This window comes from Mastacembelus armatus, chromosome 1 (assembly GCF_900324485.2).
Source record: "Mastacembelus armatus chromosome 1, fMasArm1.2, whole genome shotgun sequence".
NCBI lineage: Eukaryota > Metazoa > Chordata > Actinopteri > Synbranchiformes > Mastacembelidae > Mastacembelus > Mastacembelus armatus.
In genome coordinates, this window is record NC_046633.1 from 4,405,082 (window position 1) to 4,428,743 (window position 23,662).

General features: G+C 40.4%; 1 protein-coding gene across 1 annotated transcript in view; it reads right to left on the reverse strand.

Moving 5' to 3' along the window:
- The window catches only part of LOC113128200 (protein sidekick-1), a 204,195-nt gene that overhangs the window by 94,918 nt on the left and 85,615 nt on the right, over nucleotides 1-23,662 (reverse strand). The window contains exon 7 of the mRNA XM_026303327.1: nucleotides 6,367-6,500. Coding sequence (XP_026159112.1) covers nucleotides 6,367-6,500 — 134 coding nt within the window. The remainder of the gene's footprint in view (nucleotides 1-6,366; nucleotides 6,501-23,662) is intronic.

The window sequence follows — 23,662 nt, forward strand, 5'->3', positions numbered from 1 at the left end:
GGCAGGTGTCGGGGTCTGTGACACCACAATGCACTAACACCCACATGCAAACAAGCGCATGCACACACACCATACACATTTTAACTCACAATCACACACTCACTCTCTCCAGAGACACTAAAATACCCCCAATTAGACGCGCCACAGAACAACTGGGATGGGACCTGGAGCAAACACACACACACACGGGCGCTCACATAGTCGCACACATGCATGGAAAGATCCACGGCAGGCTCTCATTTACGACTCAGTGATGTGGAAAGGAAACATCTGGAAGGGAGACGATTACAGAAAACAAAACAAAAAAAACAAAAAAAACAAAACAAATGACATAAAGACACACACATATCGTTACCAAGCACACACACTTAGACGATCAGGTTTCAGTGTTTCTCAAATACTTCAAGCCCTGAATTCTTAAAATTTTTCTTAAAAGAAACAGTAAGTTTTCTGTCATGTGCAATATGCGATTCACAATTTCCAAGAAAAACATTTTCTCTCTCTTTTCTTCCACTGTACTTTCTCAACAGATACCAAGTGTAGATGTGACAGTGTGTATATCTGGGTTATCTTGAGGTCAGCAAAGTCAGCAGCTACAGGAGGCTATTCTTCAACTCCTGACAAAGGCCACTCCGTCACATCTCAGGGCCACAGGGCAACAAGCCCTACTTGATGACGGCAGGGGGTAAAAGAGGACAATCGAGAGAAATGGAGTGATGTAAAACGGCAGGCACCAGGGGAGTCTCTGACAGGAGGCGTAATCAAACTCAGACAGATTCTCCTTCAATCACCAAGTCGAGGTAATCAACCTCAGACTCCCAGACCCTTCCAAACATAAACATAAAATGATTAAGGTTATGAAAGGATATATGGTTATTTTACAATGCATTCATGCACTCTGAGGAAGTCCGTCCTTGAGCTATACTGACAACACTCTCCTGAGATATTCTTGCTCCATTTGCATTTCTGGGCTCCTTTGTATTTATTCTGTATTCTTCATTCCATCCTTCTTGTATTCATGGGAACTTTTTCTCAGGAAACTTTGTTACAAGGAAGCCGCATTGACTTCTGGCATACAGAAGTTAAATAGATACAGTAAATAGAGCAAATTTAAAGGGTAACCCCACAGATTCTATTCATCATGATCAGTTGACTAGTAGTGGGAAGTGCTATTATGTCTGTGAAAGGAGTAAAAAGTCTTCTTGTGGAAAGCACTTTGTCAATTCTGAGAAATAATCAGTGATGTCACCAAGGTGATCTCAGCTTGCATTTGGAGACTACAGATTTATAAGAGAAAGCCTGTATTATGAATAGGTATTGTGTGCATTTATGAGAGAGTGGGTGCCTGACAAAAAGATGCTATTAAATGCATTTAGGGACTAAAAGCCAGGACACCACTATATCTACTGCATCGATCTTGTTTAAAAATATGTCTTGCAAGTCCCTCAACTTTATGCAAGTGAAATACTAAATCACTGTAGTACATTTTAGAATTAAGGACTGTATGCAGTGCTTCTGAAGTATGTATGCATGTACTGTAGTTCAACAACCATTAACAAGTGTGACATTACTGTCTTCTCTAAGGAAAAGATAGAAGCAGCTGATCAGCTATTTAACACAAAGCTGAGGCAGCATTAAAGTGCTACAGTAATTATATCAGCATATATGTGTTCCCCTACCCACTCTCTTCTTTCTCTTATTCTGTCCTCTGTTCTTCTCTCCAGTCTGCTCTGTCTGCCTTCTCATTTCCTCTCTCCTGCTCTCCTGTTGTTCCATATGTGAGATCCACTTTTGGTCTCACTGTATTCTGTGAAGTGCATGTCTTTGATGAAGTCCAGATTTGCTGAGTATTTCTGGGCATGTATCTGTTGCATGTATGTATTTATGCCTGCTTCCTTTAATGTGCATGTGCATGTGCGTGCGTGTAAGTCTCCCTCCAGTGAATGCTCTCTTTAGGCCTATTTTGCTTCTCTAATGGTCTGATGTAAAACTCTACAAAGACCTCCAGTGGTGCGAAATGAAAAGAAGCACGCACACACGTACACATTCTTCTGGGCAACAGGGAGACCGACTGCTGTTTTGATTGACAGGTAGAGGTGTGTGTGTGTGTGTGTACTGAACAGAGAAAGGGGAAGAGAGACGATAGCAGGTATACATGGAGCTTAATTAACTGTAGTAGGCATCCTCATCTTCTGTCACTAACAGAAGTACCCTGAGGCTATTAGAATTCTCTACTTCTCTAATGTAAACACACACACTGAATCAGACACATGTGTACTGTAACTAATTGACTAGACCTGCACCTTGAGTCTGACCCTGCCTCCCTGGAGAGGCTGTCTTCATGTGATTTGCTGTGTTGTCTAGATATCCAGGCGCCCTATACAGTATGTGTTCTGCTTTGTATATTTAAATTCCAACTTCTGTCCAATCTGCCATGTTCCGTCTGCAGTGATGACTGACTGAAGTCTTCTGTATTGCCATATGTTGTCGGCACTGATAAAAAGCTCTGGAAGCTGTTTGTTTGGGAGACGGGCAGAACTTGCAGTGATTACCGTGTGTGACCTCTCACCAAGCTGTTCAGCTGCTATCAATTGTGGCTGTTCCAGCTCAACCACGAATGACAGTTAGTGCTTCTTATTTTCGGCAGCCTAGTTCACAGTTACAGGATAGTGGTCAGGGACATGCAGATAATGGATCTGTCAAGCAGGCAGGTCATCCAGTTTGCTGTGCATCATTTTTCTCAGCTCTCACAGACTTGGTGGATAAGCCAGAAAGATTCTGACTGTCCATTATGCTGCAGCATGAACGTGACAAAAAGGTCCCACAAATGTTACTGTATTTTAATTGCTGGCGCCCGTGCTTGTGTGTGTGCTTGCAGGAAACATAGAAAGACTTGTCTTTTCCAGCAGTTCTGACAAAAACAAGTTGCTGGTCATATCCTCAGTCTGACTTAGTCCATTAATTTTTTTCTGTCTTTCTCCACCAAGCCTCTTTCTCTCTTTTGTTCGTTGCTGTTGAGCACAACGCCAAATGAAAGTAAGAAAGGGGAGAATAGAAAATAGGTATCTCATTTATTCTGGTGAATTTCAGAAAAAAAAGACAATATTTTTAGAAATAGAAAATTTGACTGACAGCTGTGATCTTCTGTCTTCAGAACCTGTGCAAGCTGTTTAATGGAATGGAAAAGAGAAAAGAGGGGAGGAGGAAAATGGAGGGAGAAGAATAGGACAGAAAATGTAACAAAATAAAACAGGAGGTACAGGCGAACAGAAAAATACTATTTCTGTGAGTTAATTCACATGACTCCTTGTGTCAGTTAACCTGGTGAACTCATTTGCACAAAACTGATTCTTTTTTCTTCAGATTTTGTGAAAGCACATCACCTGCCTAATCTATATCATTAATATATCCTGAGTAATCAGTGCTGTACTGTGTGTGATGTGTAACTGTGTAACATAGAATATTGTCATTCATAAAGCCAAAACTATGTATCGAAGTCCAAATTCAAATTCCTAATCTACAACAATTTTTATAGCATTATCATCTTACTATCAAGGGTCAGACCTGGTTATGGTCAGTGTGGCCATGTGCCTGACACATTTAATCTGACGACATTCAAATTTATAAGAGCTTTTCTATTTCCGAAGCCAACTTACCTACACCAGCCAATGGGGCGTTAAGGTTTACAACAGGACTAAGACAAAAACCTAGAAGCAATATATGTGTGTGTGTCGTCTGTTCTCTGATGTCTTTTCAATTTCACGTCTTGCCTTTTTGTTTGTCCTCCAATTTATATTACACTCCGCTTTACTCTATTCCTTCCCAATCAGAATAACAAATAATGCTTTATATTTTATAGCAAAGGCTATTTACCCAGGAAATGTTTATTGTAGAAAACACACACTGATAAACAGAGACAAATACACACACGCGTGCCCACAGACATTTATGGCCGAAGACTGATCAGTGAAGCCTAACTATACCCTTACCATTCCTAAAAAACACCCCAGGGAGCACTCCACACTGACAGCTGTAACAAGGTACTGCACGTATATTTATGTGATTGCGTGTGTGTCAGTGTGTGTGTGTGCATTTGTGACAAAGAATGCCAAAGGATACGACCCTGTAAAGAGAATCTAATTAAAACTCTACAGAGCCACAAGGGACAGAGCGCTCCCTCCCTCATTTAACCATAGTGAACACTTCAGCTGAAAGACTGTTAGACAGTAGAGTCTATCCTTTGGCCTCCAAGGAGAAACGATATAGAGAGAAGGATATAGCGATAAAGTTCTTCGGCGATAAAGGCTGTGACAGAGGCAGGAACACAGAGAGAGGATAAAAAACACCAAACTTGGCAATTCCTGTGAGCACAGCCTATTTCCTTCCAAATGAACAAATGGCTGCTTGCCATTTACTAACCAAAAACAATGAATACATGCAGCACAATGGCCATACATGGGTAATCAAATGCAAATTAATTTGGAAAATTCTAGACTTTTTTTTAATTAAAAGGAAGCTTGAATAATTTAAGCCTTAAATGCACAAACAAATCAACAGGACTGCTCTTAACATTGCAAGTTCCAGTGCAGTGACCTGCAGAAGACCTGAAACCTTCAAAGACTGGACAGCCTTTAACAGTTGGGAGGGAGGGGGAGGTCACAGGCAACTGCAATGGCTGGAGAGCCAAACATAAGAGTGTGTGACAATGTTGGAAGACATGGGAACTTTTACCATTCTGATTTCACAGTTAGGTCTACCCAGTTCTCTGTTGACACCAGCTGCCACATGGAACTTCGAAACTAATTAACACAGGACTGCTGTTACCTGGGATATGTTACTGCTAATTTTCGGATTCAGTCTTGACCCTGTTTAAGCAGCTACCCCCGCATCTGTGGAAAGCCTAAATGATATTTTGATGTGACATGATTTGTAGGTGAGCACCCTAAGGTGTAGGTGTAGGTGAGCAGCATGGTGGATGAGTGGTTAACTCTGTTGCCTCACAGCAAGAAGGTCGTGGGTTCGCAACCTGGCCTTTCTGTGTGGAGTTTGCATGTTCTCCCTGTGCTTGTGTGGGTTTTCTCCAGGTACTCTGGTTTCCTCCCACAGTCCAAAAACATGTATGTCAGGTTGATTGGTGACTCTAAATTGCCCATAGGAGTGAGTGTGAGTGTGTGAGGTTGTTTGTCTCTATGTGGCCCTGTGATGGACTGAGGACCTGTCCAGGGTGGACCCCTGCTTTTCACCCAAAGAGAGCTGGGATAGGCTCCAGCAGATCCCTGGGACCCTGGTTAAGGAATAAGTGGGTATAGATAATGGATGGATGATCTGTAGGCGTTACTTTAGTTACTGCATTCAGAATACCACTGATTTAATGCTTTTGACTGTTGCTGCTAGGTCAGCTTCATTTCTAAGGGGAATAAATCCAAGTTTCTGATGGTCAACTAGCTGCATTTTGTCAACTGGATGCACAAGTTTTAGTAAAGACAGCTGTGGGGTGCGGGCTCTCTGCTCAGACTGGACACATCTGTATGAGTTCCACAGTCTTTTTTAGAAAGGCTTGAGTTGACTATTTTAAGACTCAGTGTCTGTGGCTTGAATGCAAACACTAAGAGCCAAATGTCACACCACTTACAACGAGTAAGTTCCAAAGACACAAAATAAACACTACAGGCAGTCCCTTCCTTCAGCAGTGGCTAAGATCATTTTGTGTATAAGAATTTGCTTGTAAAAACTGGAGAAAACAACAATTCAGTGCTGCCAGCATAAAATTTGCACATCAATATATGGCACAAAAATTGCATTTATAACAATCTAGGCCCCAGGAGATTTTTACAAGAAATTTATATCATGGAGTCCCAGATGAACTACTGAGCCTTACGGTTTATGAGTTGGTTACAGGACGAGACATAGATGTAGTTTTTAATCATAAGGTAAATAGATATTTTTCACACACAGTCAGTAGCTAGCTTCAATAGATAGAAGTAAGTAGTAAAGATAATGAATGATATTCAAAATATTGCATACATTATCCCTGAGATAGGTTGGAAACCTTAGGATAAAGGAACTAGAGAGAAATGCTTTAGGAAAGAGTCTTAATCACAGCGGCCGTGATAACACAGAGCGCCTAATCAAGTTCCTCCAAAGCTGGAAATGAGGTGAAATAAAATCAAACAAAGAGCAAGAAGCAAGAAATCCACAGTCAAATTTGATAATGGAATTGGACTCTGTTTTGTTGTGAGATTTAAACATGCTGCATGGTTTCACTGCAGGCTGAGCTGATGATGTCCTGAATGCACACACTGGTAATTAGCAGAGTTGTTTGCTTACACATCCAACTCATTTGGAATCAGGCAGAGTGATTTTTACCTGAGATACTCAGGTAGACGGCGGGACTCGTCACATTCTCTCCTGTCATCTCGTTCACCGCCTCTGCGTGGTACCGCCCTGCATCTGTTGCAGCGGTTGCCAGGACGACCAGCTGATTGTCCAAAGTGATTACTCTGCAGGGCACAAACAAAACACAAAGAGAACAAGGAATTAGAAAACACGATCACAAAACAACAGTAAGCAAAACATGCCTCCTAGTGTTGCTCTGTCTCAGACAAGAACACTGCTCAAACTAAGACTCTGACAAGAGGAGAGTATTTGGTACATGGATCATTTAGGATTCTCAAGACGGGGAAAGAAACATTGAAAACCAGCATCAGAAAAGAAAGAGGATTGAGAGAGCTTAAATAAATCTCTCCTCCTGTCTCAGATTGATATGTGGCTCATTTGGTGTCTCTTTCATTATTTTGCCCATTTTTGATGTTTGTGTATTGTCTACAGTTCTTCCCCCTTTACACTGATTCATACTCATTTCCCCACGTACCAGTCGCAATCAATACAGCAGAAACCACATATACAGGCGCACACAGTCACAAAAACACAGGATCTAACACTCTTATCACACAGCACACAGAGATAGGAAACTCTCATTTACAAACAGATTTGTGTTGCTGTTGCTTTTTAGGAGTGAATAATGGGAAGGGTTGATGTTGGAGGGAGACGGAGAGGATGGAGAGGGAGTTAAGGAGGATAAAAAATATATTCATAGCATGTGTTTGAACTTTGTCTGTCTGGGAACAGATGCTGGTAGGAAGTTTTTAGTGATGCTACTTATGTTTTCAGCATGTCAGCGGATAGAAATCCTCCAATATTCTAACCTGAGAGCCAGCACTGAAATAAAATCAATATGACCAAAGGGAGAATAAGGAATATTAAAGTGAAATGACTTTCTTTTATTCTTATAGACTCAGTCTGTTTATGTGCCCCTGCAACACAATTACACACACACACACACACACATACACACACACACACACACACACTGTATGCTGTGTTCAGGCTGTAAAGCCCTACAAGACAAACTTGTGATTTCGAGCTACATAAACAAAAGATAATAGAAAAAAGATATGCAATTGTTATGAATAGTGCATGCTTAAAGCCCATTTTTATTTGGAAAAGGAGGTGCTTAGATTTGGAAAGAAGGTATTTTGAACAAAACATCTATGTGTGTGTGTGTGTGTGTGTGTGTGAGTAAGATATGCGTCTTTTCTGTTAAGATGGCACAGTGCTGAATTATCAGCAATGGCTGCGCTCCAAAACGAGACCTGCACAGTGCCAGTTTGTGTCGGACGGACGTGGTTTCCACTTCATTTAAATTCAATCACAAAACAGCATGTCGCTCATTCCGACTTGAATCAGTGGTTCTGAGAGGCAAGTAAACAAATATCATGTGTACTAACAACACTGTAAATAATACAGACTAATAAACACATATTTCACATGAATTGTAACAGCTGAGTCCAAATGGAAAAGGTGTTTAATGAACTCTGCCAACACCATAAAGCTGGAAGACATGAAATTAAAGTTTCCCATTGCACCTTGACCAGCTGCGGATTAGCAGATCATGGACATTTGGTGCCATGGATGCAACTTACTGTTACACTTTACTCAGGCGGTCACTCCACTCTTTTTCTGCAATGTTATGAGTGGAAAGTTAACACAACAAAATGGAAGGAGAGGAGAGGAGAGGAGAGGAGAGGAAGAGGAGAGGAGAGGAGAGGAGAGGAGAGGAGAGGAGAGGAGAGGCGAGGAGAGGAGAGAGAGGAGAGGCAGAGGAGAGGATGAGGAGAGGGAGAGGAGAGGGAGGAGAAGAGGATAGAGAAGAAGAGAAGAGAAGAGAGGGAAGGAGGAGAAGATACGAGAAGAGAGGAGAAGGAGGAGAAGAGAAGAGAAGGAGGAGAGGAGAGGAGAGGAGAGGAGAGGAGAAGAGACGAGAGAGAAGAGAAGAGAAGAGAAGAGAAGAGAAGAGAAGAGAAGAGAAGAGACGAGACAGCAGAAGAGAAGAGAAGAGATCTCTTTGACACACACTCCCCACAAACACATACTCACATAGAGACAGAATTCCTCAGGTCTAATTTTATTCCATGTGATTTCCCAGGAGAACATCCAAAAGAGCCAGAACCTCTACCACAACACTGACACTATTTGTGTGTGTGTAGGTTTCTTTGTGTACCCAGCTATATGTGTGTACATTTAACTGCATCTTACTGCCTGAAATAGAGGCTTTAATCAAATCTTTCTCCTGCTCTCTTATCTCGCCACAGTAGGGACAGTTCTGCATCCTAGCTGAGGTCTGTAATGCAATTAATAGCCGTTAAGCTCATTAAGTGCACTGACCAGCCTATTTTATCACATCTGTTTTACCCAGCGCATGCTGATTAATAGACAGGCATGCTTCCTCTTGCCTACAGTGTGTGATGGAGGAAAGAGCCTGGGAGATTTGAGAGAATCTAAATCCACAAAATTATTAACATTCAAAGTCAAAGGAGCTTACTGGGTGGGTGTGAGACCAATTAAGATAGCATATTAACATCTGAACATTTGTTGAGTTGAACGTATTTGTTCATTCAGTATCTTTCCTCATTTACATATCCCATTTATATATAGTATTTACATGTGAAATTACTTGTGATGACACAGGATGATGGTTAGAGTGATCTGCTTCATGCTTTCATTTGTTTCAAATTGGGAGGTCTCAAGCTTGATTTCCCATTAAATCTTCACATGGAACTTTGATATTATTTCCAGAGAGTAGCACAGAGGGAAGGAAATGAAATATGCCAATAAGAAGCCAGGCAACAGAGATTAGAGGACCTCAATTCATTTGGAACTAGCTTCAAGAAATAGTCAAATGTCCCTGTTCGTTCTGAGTAGCCGCAGGGCAGTTACACAATCTCATCCTAAGAGTTACAATGTAGTCAGACACACACAGGCATACATAGAGGCATGCATATAAAGAGCTTATGTGCATCTTTTCATCCAGACTGAACAGCAGTACAGTTGAGCTTTCACACAACAAAACTTCAACATGTAACTTTCTGTTCTGTTTCAGCTCTACATTTAATCAAACTGTGAAAAAACTTGTTCTGGCCTTTAATTAAAGACAAATTCAATCGTAAAACTGTGCATGAGTCTGCATACTTATGTGTGTGTGTGTGTGCATGTGTGTATATGTGTGACAGTTTATCCCCAGGCATAAGAGGGAAATTAAAACACAGTAATCAACTACATCCTATTCCCTTGTCCTCCTGCATTCCTCCCTGTATCCCTCATCTCCCTTCAAATAATAAAAAACAGCCTCTCCAACTCTTTCTCTCAAATCCCATTTTCCATTCACTCATAGATTGTAATCTGCACATTTCTTTCTTGGTTTCTTTCATTTCTGTATAGATTCCTCTCACTCTCTAGCTGTCTCATACCTTCCACCTCATCTCATACAAGTGTCCTGTCTTACCTTTCATCTCCTCCCCCTCTGGCTTCTTTGAACCAAAGCACCAAGACAGACTGGTCTTTCATTAACTCTCTGGCCCCAAGACTCATTTAATAAACAGTCATGGGTGTCCACACTGCAAGACTGACTGCTGAACACACACACACACACACACACACACACACACACACACACACACACACACACACACACACACACATATAAACAAGTGTGCCAATAGCTAATTAGAACACACATGTCACAGGCCAGGGGATGACTGAGCGAGTCAGTGCATGAATTAGTTGTCTTTTTGGGAGGGAGGGTCCAAGTGTATGTGTGCATGTCAGGTCTGTGCACCGACTCTCCTTCCAACAGAGCCCACCTCAGCCATGTCTGCCCTCCCTCTCTTTCTGTGATAGGCAGTGTGCCACCTTCTTAAACCACAGTGCGCCTGACACACAGACTCAGGGAGCAGGAGTGTGGCAGCCAGGCAGAAGGAGGTATACTCCACTGTAAACTGAGTCCAGACAGCAGGCTTTTTGGCAGCTTCATCTCCAAAGCAAGTGCCAGCCAGCCACCCACACATACACTGCATGCATACACACACCTTCTCACGTAAGCAGTTGGGAGCATTCACTGTTCCTTCGCGCCGTTTGAGCCGAATGTTTGATTTGGTGTTTAAGTCAGAGGACACATGAATACATCCTCTGTTGACTGATTGATAGTTAACGTAAACAGGTTCATACCTGCTGAAGGCCACACTGTGTGTGTGTGTGTGTGGACCTGTAAAAAGACTTTATTACAAACTTTACACCGGGTTGAGGTATTCAAATTTTTTAAGCATTCCTGCTCTCAAAATTGCCTGTCAGCTTGAGTTGTGGGGTGGTGTTTTCTATCCCAAAGTAATTGGTAACTATAAAACTCAGCTGCAGAGCATGCATTGTTCTGAATGCAGAGAGGAGGGGGAAGTCTCTGCACCATATTCATCAATAAATGTTTTTTTTTTTTGTTGTTGTGTTTTTCTTTAATCTGCATAATTGCAAACAAAGTGTGACATAAAAACACGCAGTAAGGCCAATCATTTAAAACCTTATTATAATAGGTCATCCTTATTAGTAAAGTGTAGCCTTTTTGGGCTTTATCCTGGCTGTGTTGCAGACCCAGAATATGGCTGGTTCTTGTTAACTTTTCAATTCAGAAACAAACAATAAAAACTTTTTCTTCTAAATTCACTGGACTCTGTGGGGATACATGTGCAAGTCATCCATCAAGAATTGTGTTTCTGTGATAGATGAGCTTGGTTGCTTCACTTGACTTGAATGCACAGTGACTCAGTGAACACAAAACTGGAGGTGGAGCATTTGTCGTGGATTTCAAAGAAGGCACTCCCTGAGCACCTGAGAGCAATACCTGACAACCATTTCCAGTTGTGATGCTTCAGGATAAACCGGGCACAAGAAGCTGCACATCTTGGATAATAAAAGATATTGTATCTTGTAGAGCTACAGTGTATGTAACAGTGCAGAGTGAGGAAAAGAAGGAATAATCCTGGTAGTGACCAGAGAAAGGAAGACAATGAAGAGAACTTCTCTATTCCTACCAGGGCTGCACGTAGCTTTGGAAAATATAACAGATCTGTTTTTGTAGTGGGACTGAACAGTTTGAGTTAGGGAGGAAGACTTAGAACTGGACCACAGCCAGTCGCTCTTGACATTCTGCTGCCAGTAGCTTGACAGTGACTGCTTTAGTGATTTTCCATGCATAGTTCAAATGAAGCTATTGTTAACGCAGCCTGGAGTTGAAGATTTGCTTTACAGTATATTTGCTGAGCGTTCTTAATCCTCTGGCTCAGTTAAAATACATTGCCTTGAAAATTATCTTTGAAAAAACACTTGTTTAGGTTTTTGATTTCTCAAAAATGCCTACAGACTTGAATTAAGATTTAACAGGTGTGGTCAAATATAATGCAGCTTTTGTGTATTTGTGTGTATCTGAAACTTGGTTTCTGTTTGCTGGCTTTAATAGTGAAGTTATTTTGTGTGAAATTCAAGATATAAGTATTATTTAGAAAATACAATACATGGAGATTATTTTCTTCTGTCACTATGGCACCGTAAGGCAGCAAAGCCACAAATTCACAGCTCGACTGTCAGTGTGTGAGGATAGTGCAAACAATAGGGCGGTCGCACACCCAAAATTCAAAAGAGTGAAGCCTGCTGTTAATCCAAAATTGACTGACAGGCCTTTTGAACAGCTCAATATTGAACAACAACTAAGTCATGAATGTTCTTTAGATGCTGTCAAAGTCTGTTTATATCAATATATGATTGGAAACACAGCAGTAAAACTGACTTACACTTTCAAAAATATCTAATTACTTAACAGAAAAGAACAAGAATTTCCCATGTTCTGTTAACACTTCAGTTCTTTCAAAATTCACCACATGCTAATCATCGAAAATATCTGTAGTTCAAAAAGTTAAAACTGCTACTGGGCTAAAACTGTGAGCCCTAATGTGTCTCACACTATTTGGTCAGTGGTTGTATAGCAGTGTCCCACAGCTGTAGTGTAAAGCCTATTCCTGTTGACCCATTAAATGGACTTTTTCCAAACCCAAATAGCCTAAATAAAGCCCTGAAACACTTAAATGTCTGCTGCACTTTTATCTTGTGTTCAACAAGAGGCAGAAAACAAAACAACTCCACATCTCTAATACAGTAGCCTGTTGGAGCTGAACCAAATGAGAAGAAATAATGGAAGCAGACTGCTGATGCATTAAAAATGTGCATCAACTATTTAGAGGGCCTGGATTGTGTCTATCTCAATTTAAATCAAGGCCAAAATATTCTGGACCACATTAAAATGATAACAGGGAAACGTTTATTAAAGGCGCCCACTGGTCACATTCAGAGCCACACAGACACACCAACAGTACATACAGTACACACAGCTGCCTACAGGACACGTAGCACTGGGCTAAAAATATCTATACGACCAAAGTATATGGACACATGAATGTTACTCTCATATGGGATTACTAAAAATGAGTCTAATAATTGATTAGTTCAATAAGAGAAACTTAGCTTTAAAATCAACAAATCATTTCAGTCTTCTTTCTGGTTCCAGCTTCTTACTGTAACAAATGACTGCTTCTCTCTGTTTTGTTGACCTATAAACTGAATATCTATGGTTTTTGACTGGTGGTCAGACTGAACAAGACGTGGAGATGTGAACTCACACACTAGAAAACTATAGTAGGGCCTACTGTAGACTACTGAACATCTTCCAAAGCCTCCACTGTTCTGGGAGGCTTTTCCATGAGATGCTGGAGCCTGGCTGCACGCACTGTCTCCTATTCAAGCCACAAGAGTATTGGTAATGTTGGGCATTGATGTTCATAAGACATGACTCTCAGTCGATGTTCTGGCATATCCCAGAGGTGCTGGATGGGGTTGAGGTCAGCCTCTGTGCAGGCTGGCTGTTCAGCTTCGAACTGGGATAACTGAGTCTTTCTGGACTTATGCTCTCCACGTGCTGTTTGTTCAGCTACAGGAGCTCCATGACTCACTTCCTTTTTATAGTCAAGCTATATATCTGTCTGTTTCTTTGTCACCTATGTGCACATACAGCCAGTTAGTCACAGAATTTAATCGATCACATCGTACATTTGCTTTGAGGTAATTAATCAGAGCAGCGGGTCGCAAATTCTGGAAAACATAAAACCTTCTGAGTTTTAACAAGTGGGAAAAAATGTGTTTCAAAGCTCAGTGAATCCCAGTCAACTGGGGATGTAAGGAAAAATGCAGGGATGTGCGATTTTGGATGTCCCTGTTTGAGCTAAATAAGCAATAATAAGAACGATTAATGCAGCTTGATTACTTATCTACAGAGTTAACCAACACAAAAAAGGAACCTAAAACCTGATAAAGCCTCCACAAAAGGAGGCAACCCTGCTGTCTGTGACCAGTGCACCTGAAAGTATCAGGCCTGCACACCTTTGGCTATATAGTGTACAACCCAGCTCCTCTCACATGTGAAAATTATATTTCCATTTCTGTCCACGCCTTATTAATAACTCAAAACCCAATCTAAGGTTATTCTCTGTTCAAGTCTTAGTTCTGCTTGATGAAACCTGATGATTTTTCCACTCATAGAAATACAGCCTGCATATGCGACTGCACATGGGACCAATAAAGGGGGGATGGGGGGGAAGAGCACAGGAAAAAAAGAGAAAGATGGTAGAGGTTACAACAGTAATGAACACTAATGTGTTTGTGAGAGATTTTTAACAGCCCCTTCACTGACTCAGAAAACATTTCCCTACCTTCTGCCCTACACACTCTGCAGCTCTGTGACTTGTAATTAACGTAGTGTCTAAATCACGAGCTTGCTTCTTCAATCACCTTTACAGTTCCTTCAAACGGTCAAACGGACACAGACAGGGAGACTTTTCTGTGGTCGCTCACCGGCTTGGCCAGTTGCCACTGCCAGTAAGTCCTCCATAAAACACACACACAGGCAGAGGAAGTGTATACCCACACACACACAGTCAAGCACCCTTGTGCCTACACAACCAAGGACCTGCAGTCTGAAAGTAATTGGTGTGTGTGTGTGTATATAGATAGCTATAGATATAAATATATATATGTGTGTAGGGAGAGAGAGAGGGAGAGACAGAGAGAAAGAGAGGGCTGTTGGACAGACTATGTTTGTTTATCGTCCCTTGGCATGGCCTGAGGGACAGGCAGAGAGAAGAGGAAAGGCAATGGTACAGGAAAGAAAAGCAAAGTGGGGCAAGGGTGATTTGGTGGCAGGAAGAGGGGTTAGATGCTGAGTAAACAGAGTAGGGAGTACAGGAGCTCCATGACTCACTCATTTCCTTTCTACCTCTGCTTTACCGCTGTCTCTTTGGCATCAATGTGCATATACTGTTATTTATGTAAATGCACATAAAAACATGTTCCTCTAACAAGGAGGCTGGATGGATGGTAACCACTCATTTTGTGTGACTGTGTGCGTGTGTGTGCAGCTGAGTGACTGTTGTAGTCCCATTAGGTGGATGGATCTCTAGACGAATGGCTATTATCCTAATTAGCACTAATTATGTCTGCTTCCAATTAACCACACAACTGGCGCTGTCTTTCCATCTCACAATCTCTCTCTCTCAGATGGAGGAACACACCTTTTTCTCAAACACCATCTCTCCCAGCTGCTCAGTTAAAAAGGCCAGTAATCTTGACAGAAATAAGCTTTCATTTTCTAATTCTGGTTCATATGACCATGTGAACCTGAAATAAAAAGTGTAATACCGCGCTTGTGCTTTTGCAACACAGAAATTACTCGGTGAGGCTCTTAGCAGACAGTACTGAAGAAGTGGAGCCTTGCACCAATTGCACGAAATATAGGAGGTTTCAGGGGCAACTGACAGTGAACAGGCACCTGGAATCTTGATATTGGTGCTGCAGATGCAGACATGGACACTGCCAGCGACAGTAAATCTGCAAACTATACAGTTAATACAGCTGAAACAACAGGCTACCTGCTGAACTCTGCAGCTCTACTCCCTTTCTACTTTTTTTGAAAAGCCTAATTTATGTCTTGTGTCTGTTTTTATCCTACAGAAAAAAATGTTCTTAACGGTCCTTAAATCTCCAATAATGTTCTTGCACATTTTAGCTAGTCGGCCACTATTCCACAAATGATATCACTGTATAAACTGAATCTTTCAGAACAGCTCCCTGGTGCCAGAAAAGCTCACAAGGTCAGTTAACAGTTACATCCCAGTGTAGTATCAGTAGATGTAAATAATTAATGAAGGTATCCACACTGTGCCAGATGTAGGTAATAGTATGCACAGTTTCAGAGAGGAAGGACTGTGTGTCTGTGTGGTCTGAGCAGGAGGAAACAAGTACAAAACATAGTCTGGACATGTCAAGTTGACTGCCTCAGCTAGAGCTGTACATGTCATGAGTTAAACAGCGATAAGAAAAAAAAAAAAAAAATGGGAATGAATTATTTTGGCTAATCTGATGAATTATATACAGGGTTAATGAACTGACTGGTAAATTCACATAAAATTAATAAGCAACTCCTATGAGAGAGAAAAACAGTTTTAGTATTTTTTTAAGCAAATATGAAAAGCTGTCCATTCTTTCAGCTTCCCAGATGTCAGGATCTGATATTTTTTTAAACTAAAGCAAAAGATATATCTCAGCATATGTCTGTCCATATGGACCAAGAGAAATTGTGACTGGGTGTTTTCACAGTTTTTTTTTTTTTTTTTTTTTTACATTGTGCATGAAAATTATTTTAAAAAGATTTTAAAAAATATCAGAATAAACAATAATAAAAATAACGTTAAAAATAATGTTGCAGCCTCAGTTAAAGAGCTGAAAAATGAAGGTACTTGATATTAATGCACAAACTATATTTATGGAAATACATATACACAGTCACACAGATAATTTATAATAGCATAGTTACATATTGTTAATTAAATGTAGACAAATGGCTTACTGTAATAATAAAGGTCAGTGGTAAATCGTATGGAGTAAACAAGCACAATGTTCCTGGTTTATTAACAATGCCGACACAACCCCAGTTACAGCATCTCCTATAAAACAAGGGTTTTTAACTGATACAATTGTCACCATGGTGACAGGAAATCAATACAACTCAAAAAATGATTCTGCCCACAAGCAAACCCATTTTAATTTACATTATTTTGTAAAAACCACAACCACACTCAGTTACTCTCATAGATCTTCTAATGTGCTCAAAGCCTGCAGCTACATGGTCAGTGAATGCATCACTCACACTGACCTGTTCCTTCTACATAAGCTACACAGGCTGGCAGAGATGGTTTTGTCTGTTGCGCAACTGGGCAATTTTTGCAAGCACAGACACGGGGCCCACCAGCATATACTGAACTGACTCTACAAAATGATGTTTATGAGTACAGGCCAGCACATATATGCATGTATGTGCAAGCTTTGCTAACCATACTTTTCTTTTGATGTGCATTTAACATATGTTTAACTTTGTTAGATGGAAAATCTATATTAAAGTGAATAAAGGAAAACAGGAAAACACATGATTTTGAAGAGGTCTAAAGACCACCAACTAAAGCGACAAAAATTATTTTCTGTGCTTGCATTTTGTAATATCAGGCGGAAATGCAAGCTCAATTTTATGCTAAAAAGGAACCAAAATTGCAGTGTGCCACCTGGTCGGCATAAACACAACCTCAGCTGCAACTCCACCCACTTTGGCGAAGCAGTTTGGAGCCAGAAAATTGCCCAAGAGGCACAAATGCAAAACGAACAGCTGACGTAAATGTCACTGTCAATGGCAGCACAAAATTAGAGGCCTACACAAGCATAATCGACAGGCACGAGCCTGTTTGAGTGTGTATGCTATAGTACACGTACAGTATATTTGTGAGAATGTATTAGCCTGTGTATGTTGGTGATGGTATATTCTAATTATCCAGTGAGCCAAGGTGATACTGATGAATAGGAACCCTGAAGTAAGATCTAGCAGTAGAAACGAAGAAAGGGTGAGAGGAAGAGAGAAAAAAAGCTGTCTACACTAACGATGGATAGCTAAGTGTTGCACTAAAAAACTAAGGACATTGGGTCACCTTTTTAAACACTATGCATGCATTTAATTCTTGACATAAGCCCTGAGAGTCATAAACACAAAACTCCCACGTGGATACATAAGCAGAGAGGTTAGAGCACAGAAAGCGAGAGTGTAATTTCCCGAGAGCAGAAATGCTTGATTTTACCCTTTATTTGTATCTGAGAGAAAAGAAACTTGTGATCTCCTGCTTATTGATCGAGCTCTCTGATCTTGAGGATGTCATCCTCAGGCTCTGATATTAAACAGTCAATCAGCATTCTGCTCATTCCGGCTATTCTGGGGATGTTTGGCTGTACAAACAATAATGTAATAGATAATATCTGGAGAAAACCGTGTTTGTATTTACAACATTTTGCCTTTGTTTCATGGTCTCTTCTGTAGAAATCACCTGCCACCACTACCTGAGTGTAAAACCAAACCTTCATCAGTCTGTAGCCCATCACTCTCTCTCTCTTACTCATTGTCCCTTTTGCTCTCCCTGAATCTGTTGCGTCGATAGGTGAAAACTCTTTCCAATGACAGATGGGTGTGTACAAGGTATATTCGTACAAGTGTATACAGTCAGTGATGGATGTGTGGCGCAGGTAATTAAAAGTGTGATTAGTGCCTAATTAAAAGAGGTCTCTGTCTTTAGAATATTTAATGACTTTAGACAGAGGACATGCTAACACACACACGTGCGGGCAGGTGGGGGTGTGTTAGTTCAGAGTGTAATCGGGGAATAATGATTCGTATTATGATGCTGGAAATGAGACGCAGGCAGAGAGAATGAGAGGTGGAGAAAGGAGCAAAACGCAGCTCAAACAAAAGCGAATGCAGTTTTCGAACATTCAAATTGGTCAAATTAATCAACATCAGTGCGAGCCACAGGCTGGACACATACATAAACACAAACACAAACACAAACACTCTTCTCTCTCTTTTCCGTCTGTCTTTGAGTGATCAGTTCAGACAGAAGCAGCTGCTCTTCAGCACGCAGAGGTTGATGAGCAGAGAATCTCTAAACACAGATCCTCCAGGCTTCCACACGTACGAACAAAAAATAAATAAATAAAAAGGTTAGCGAGTAATGGAATTGCACATGTAAAGCAATTAGAAATCAATTTACACCTGGAAATGAAATGAGATCACACATTGTGCTTATTAACAGGTATCTGTATTAATTCTTGTGTGTATTCTGACTGGATGCTGTTTTTGCAGAGATTTTGTAAGAGGAGATACTGTTTTCACAACACCGCAGCAAAGGTATCATTTTTCTCATGCTTTCTTATTTTAGCATGTTACCATCCTAATATAGGTTAATTAGCAGTAATGAAAAAGTGCAGCTGTGGCTACTAGGAATATCATAAGTTTTGTAATCTTCACATTAAAATTTTGACCTGATGCTGGTGTTAGAAGAAAAATTCATGGCTCACCAGTTATCACAATTCAACCTGAGGAAGACATGAATGTGCATACCAAAATTTAATGTCCATCCACAGTTGTCAAGATATTTCAGTCTATCCAGCAGTTCACGAGAGATTTCAATCATAACTATGTAAGTCAATCTGCTGTTGTCAGTAGAGGAAAGGTCAGGGAATCGCCCAAATCAGTAGGATTCATTGTCTGATCCACACTGAAGGTGTGCAGCGACCGACAGATCCCCACCCCTAAAGCTACAATGCAAGCTAGTAAGAAAGATGAGAGGTGTGTGGTCATTTGATGTGATACAGGACAGATCATGTTTATTTTCATTTGAGGCAGAACAAGATGTCTTTTTAGGAGGTAAAAGAAATGACAGGTAGAGTAGGGGTTTGTAGCTTCTATGGATGCTACCACTGTACCTCGATCATGCCACAGTGCCTCCGTGAATCTGATGGGAAACTTTAGACTGGGTCATGATGGCTCTGCACTGCAGATGCACATGGTGCTTGTTCATAAATCTGAACACCCTGTGAACTACTTGCATCTAATGTAACCAACTCTGGCTGGCAGGCAAAATGTGAGCTATTGTAAATGCAAACATACTTCTATGGTAATGTGCACTGCATGTGTTTACACCTTGCATTAGCATATGTTTTGCTTTATCCAGATATCCAGAAACAGATGGCATTTTAATACCAGGGCCAGTGGACTTAGTAAAAGTAAACAATGGCCTAATAGGGCTGTTACAGTACATAAAGTATTCATTTACTGCTACAGGAACAAAAACAACTAGGGTGATTAGTTGAGGATAATTCAAATATGTTCAAGGAAATTAAAATCATAGTAGTTAACATGAATATATATGCGATACAATCATCTGTGTTCACTCAGTATGGAGAGCTTTTTGTTCCTACCTCACCCCTGCTGCTTGTCTCCCTCCCTTGAGTGTGTGAGGCAGAGTAAGCCTCTGTCATTTGGGAGAATCATTAAGTACAGCTTCAGAGTTAATGTCTTTTCTACTTTCTACTTTGAAAAACTTTCTTTTTACCTTAGCTGCTTGAGAATGTAGAACACAGCTACCAGTAAGGGACACAAGTTAACGGACAGATGAAAGGAATCTCAAATTCACCAGATATATCCGCCAGACATCGAGGCCGTTATCTCAGCAAACAGCAAATATATCTCACTGTGAGCTGAAGTCTGAAAATAATGGTGCTATCAACTCTAAAATATCCACCCAATTCTGCGTCAAGATAGGAGTGGAAATGTAATTTGTTAAAAACATGATGTTTTTACCTTGTGGTATACGTGTGGGTATACTTATAGCCTACAGACTTGGAAAACACATCAACAGTTTTTAACAAAGCTACAACAAATTGCTTTTGGCAGAATAAGCAATGAATATTCATAGTCCGACAGCAGGCCCTAAAGTGCTGTCTTCATAATGCAATTCTATCCCACTCCACCTTGACAATGAATAATATTACCAGAAAATGCAATGCAATTAAAGCAACCCTTTGCTCCCTGTCTCCCTTTACCACATGTGTCGCTCCCCCACCCCCCCGATGCAGTACAGTGATAACATTAAAAATTAAATAAGTCATCTGATTTCTTTACTGCAAAATTCATGCATAATGGTGTGGTGGTAGAACAAGTCGCCCCTGGCCAATTTTTAGCAACAACCAGTCTATTGCAAGGAGATAAAATGAACAACTACAAACCCTGGGCTGAAATTAGACAGAAAAAGAAATAGACATAAATTTAAAAAAGGCATTGGACTAATGATAAGTCTGAGGTTACAAGATCCTTTCCCAATTATTTACATTGTTGGCATACGGATGCAGACAAATATTTTAGTAATCACTAACTGAATACATTACGGATATATTCATGGATATAATATAATGTGTGTGTGTGTGTGTGTGTGTGTGTGTGTGTGTGTATGTGTATGCACCGACTTTCAAGGTTTTAATAATTTAATCATTGTACGAAAACAACAATAACGTGTTTTTTTCCTGCCATTCTGTTGTGTAATTACTTGTCGGCAAACTCCTCAAACATTATGCATTTGCTGTCAGGTGAAAACAAAATGCTGGTGGGACACACTGTCCAAGCCAACTGGAAGGAACTGACGAAATCAGCTGGAATTAAAGGAAATGGCAAAAACATGGACAGAAATTGGTTTAAAAAAAGCTAAGAACAATTGAATAACATCATATAGCACTGCAGTGGTTTTTTAAACTAAAGACTAACAGCCATGTATCAAAATAATCAGAGTGTTTGCATTGGTGAGGGCAGGCAGTACTGATATGCCTCAGTACTGGTGTAACAACGAAAAAGGATCCACAGCATCAAGTGAAGAGTAGAAATGCAGCATCCTTGTTACAGTGTAATAATGTTTGCATGTATTGGACTGGCCAACTCAGTGTCTTGCATATGATGTCACAAGTGGATGACCCTGAGTTATTTAGCTTTACGTCCTGTCTGGTGCAGATCGGTGTAATTTAAATAACTGAAGGCCTTTTACACAGTGCTGTCGTCCTTGAAACTAATGACTTTGAAATGTTTGGCTCATTGAATCAGCTGTTTGACTACACGCCGACTGGTAATGTTGTCATTCACACAGGTCTACAGCATTATAACCTTAAGCTAACTACTAACACTTTGCTCATGCCAGTGGTCCCTGCTATTACAGCTACCTCCCCACCATTCCACCCCCTCTGTATTTATCTGGACAAATCCTTGCTCCATCTGACTGAAGTGTTTAAGTTTCAAACTTTTCTGTGCCCATTGACCCGTTAGGCCAATTAGTTCCACTTGTTAATAACTATTATTAAACACCTGGCATAAAAGCCCAAAACAACCCACCCATGAAACAACAACAAGCCAAATCAATTTCCACATCTTTGCTACTACGATTGTAAAAGTAGAAAATCTATTCAACAGTTTCCATTCAAGACCTAAGGTGAGCTGAAAGTCAAGTGTGGAGGAATACCAGGATTACAATCTTCTTTTTGGACTGGTATCAACAGGTTCTAATACTACCTGACAAGAAAGAAGAACAAAGCGAACCAGAGGGTGAGAATGAGAAATTAACAAGTAGAGCAACAGACACATGTCCGTTCAAATACAGAGAGAGGTATAATACTGAAGTAGAAATAGGAGAGTTTACAGTAGTGAATTTTCATTCTGTTATTTGCCGCCACATTAGGAGACCAAAGGAGCAATTCAATTATGGAATGGGATGAGGGAAGCGGGGAGGGGAGCAGAAAAAGTGGAGAGCAGGCAGAGAATGGGAGGAGAGGTAAATTGGAAAATATCAAGTTCAGACAGACATCATGAAAGAATTCCTGTTGCTTAATGTCCAGTCTTTTATCCCATCACAGTGCCGTGTCTTTTAGCCAACGTCCTTTACTGTCATTAGTCACAATAGGTAATTAACACAACTTCTTGTTCAGGTAGATTTTTCTGGTTCTTGTACAGTAGGTGTTTCCTATTGTACCATTTTAAAAGTTAACAAACTGTAATGATGCCAATTACTCATGACAAGCCGTATTTAAGCGGTCATGGTTACTGTAATTCCTAAGAGGACGGCAGCACTGGTTTTTCAAAAGAAAATCCAGACCAAACTCTTTTCAAGAATAAATGTAATATTTTCTAGAAGGACATCAAGCTAATACATGGCATTAATGCACAGCCATCAAATAATGTAGTGGCAGAAGATTTACAGCAAATTAAGACAAACAGGGACATCAGTAAATTCATCTAATAGTCTGCTTTCAAGAGAAAGGCTTTTATGGTTTAGTCAAATTAAAATGTAACTACTGCTATATCACAACATGCTACACACCAAGGGAATTATATGTCTATGTGTGAACTATGCTGTAAATACGTGGATTGTTTGCATGTGTAAACATTGTGAATATGCTTTGCTAGCTCAGATTCTCATTATTTTCTTTATTGTCACTTGTCTGTTTCTTCTGGTTAGAAAGAGACGCTACATCCAGCAGGTAAATGGCAACAGCAGCAGAGCCACAAACTGAACTTTTATATTTATCCTTACATAAACACCATGTTCGCTGCTTGAGAAATAATCAAAGATAGTTGCAGAACAAACATGGAAACTGCTGATTAATTTAATGTAAACAGGGAATGAACAGTCAAGTATCTCAGTGTTTCATGTAGATGTCCATATTGAATATGATCAAAACTAGGATCAAACTGAGACTGCAAACCATGTTCAATATGTAAATCAGTTTATCTGAACTAAATAAAAGCCTTAACAAAGATACAGGATTGTAGGCCATGCAAAACTGGCACATGGCTGTGCTTAGTGCAGCCATATGTTTTAAAATCCCACATGTCTGGGACATTTTTCTAATCTAACAGTAACTAAATCATGTCATTGAGAAGAAAATCACATACAGTATCTAAGCTTTTAGTGGCTTTTAGAGATTAAGTTGCAGACACAATGGATTCAGATGAGCTTAATTCTTTACTCCATATTCATTTCCTGTAACCTTTTTTTTCATGTCTTCTTCTACTTCTTGCCCAGTCACTTTGATCCTCCCATTTGGCTGCCATGAGAAACAGAGTCATTATGAACCACAACAGAGGTGTCGTGGATGGAAGACCTTTCAAATGGCCGGTTGTATTTTCAACAAATGGGGGGATCTAAGCCTACACATCCTTTGTGTCTCCCTCCAAATGATGCTCTTTTTCTCTTGATCGCTCTGTCTAACACACACTTATGCATATGTGCACACACTTGTAGACACAAACACACACAACATCTGC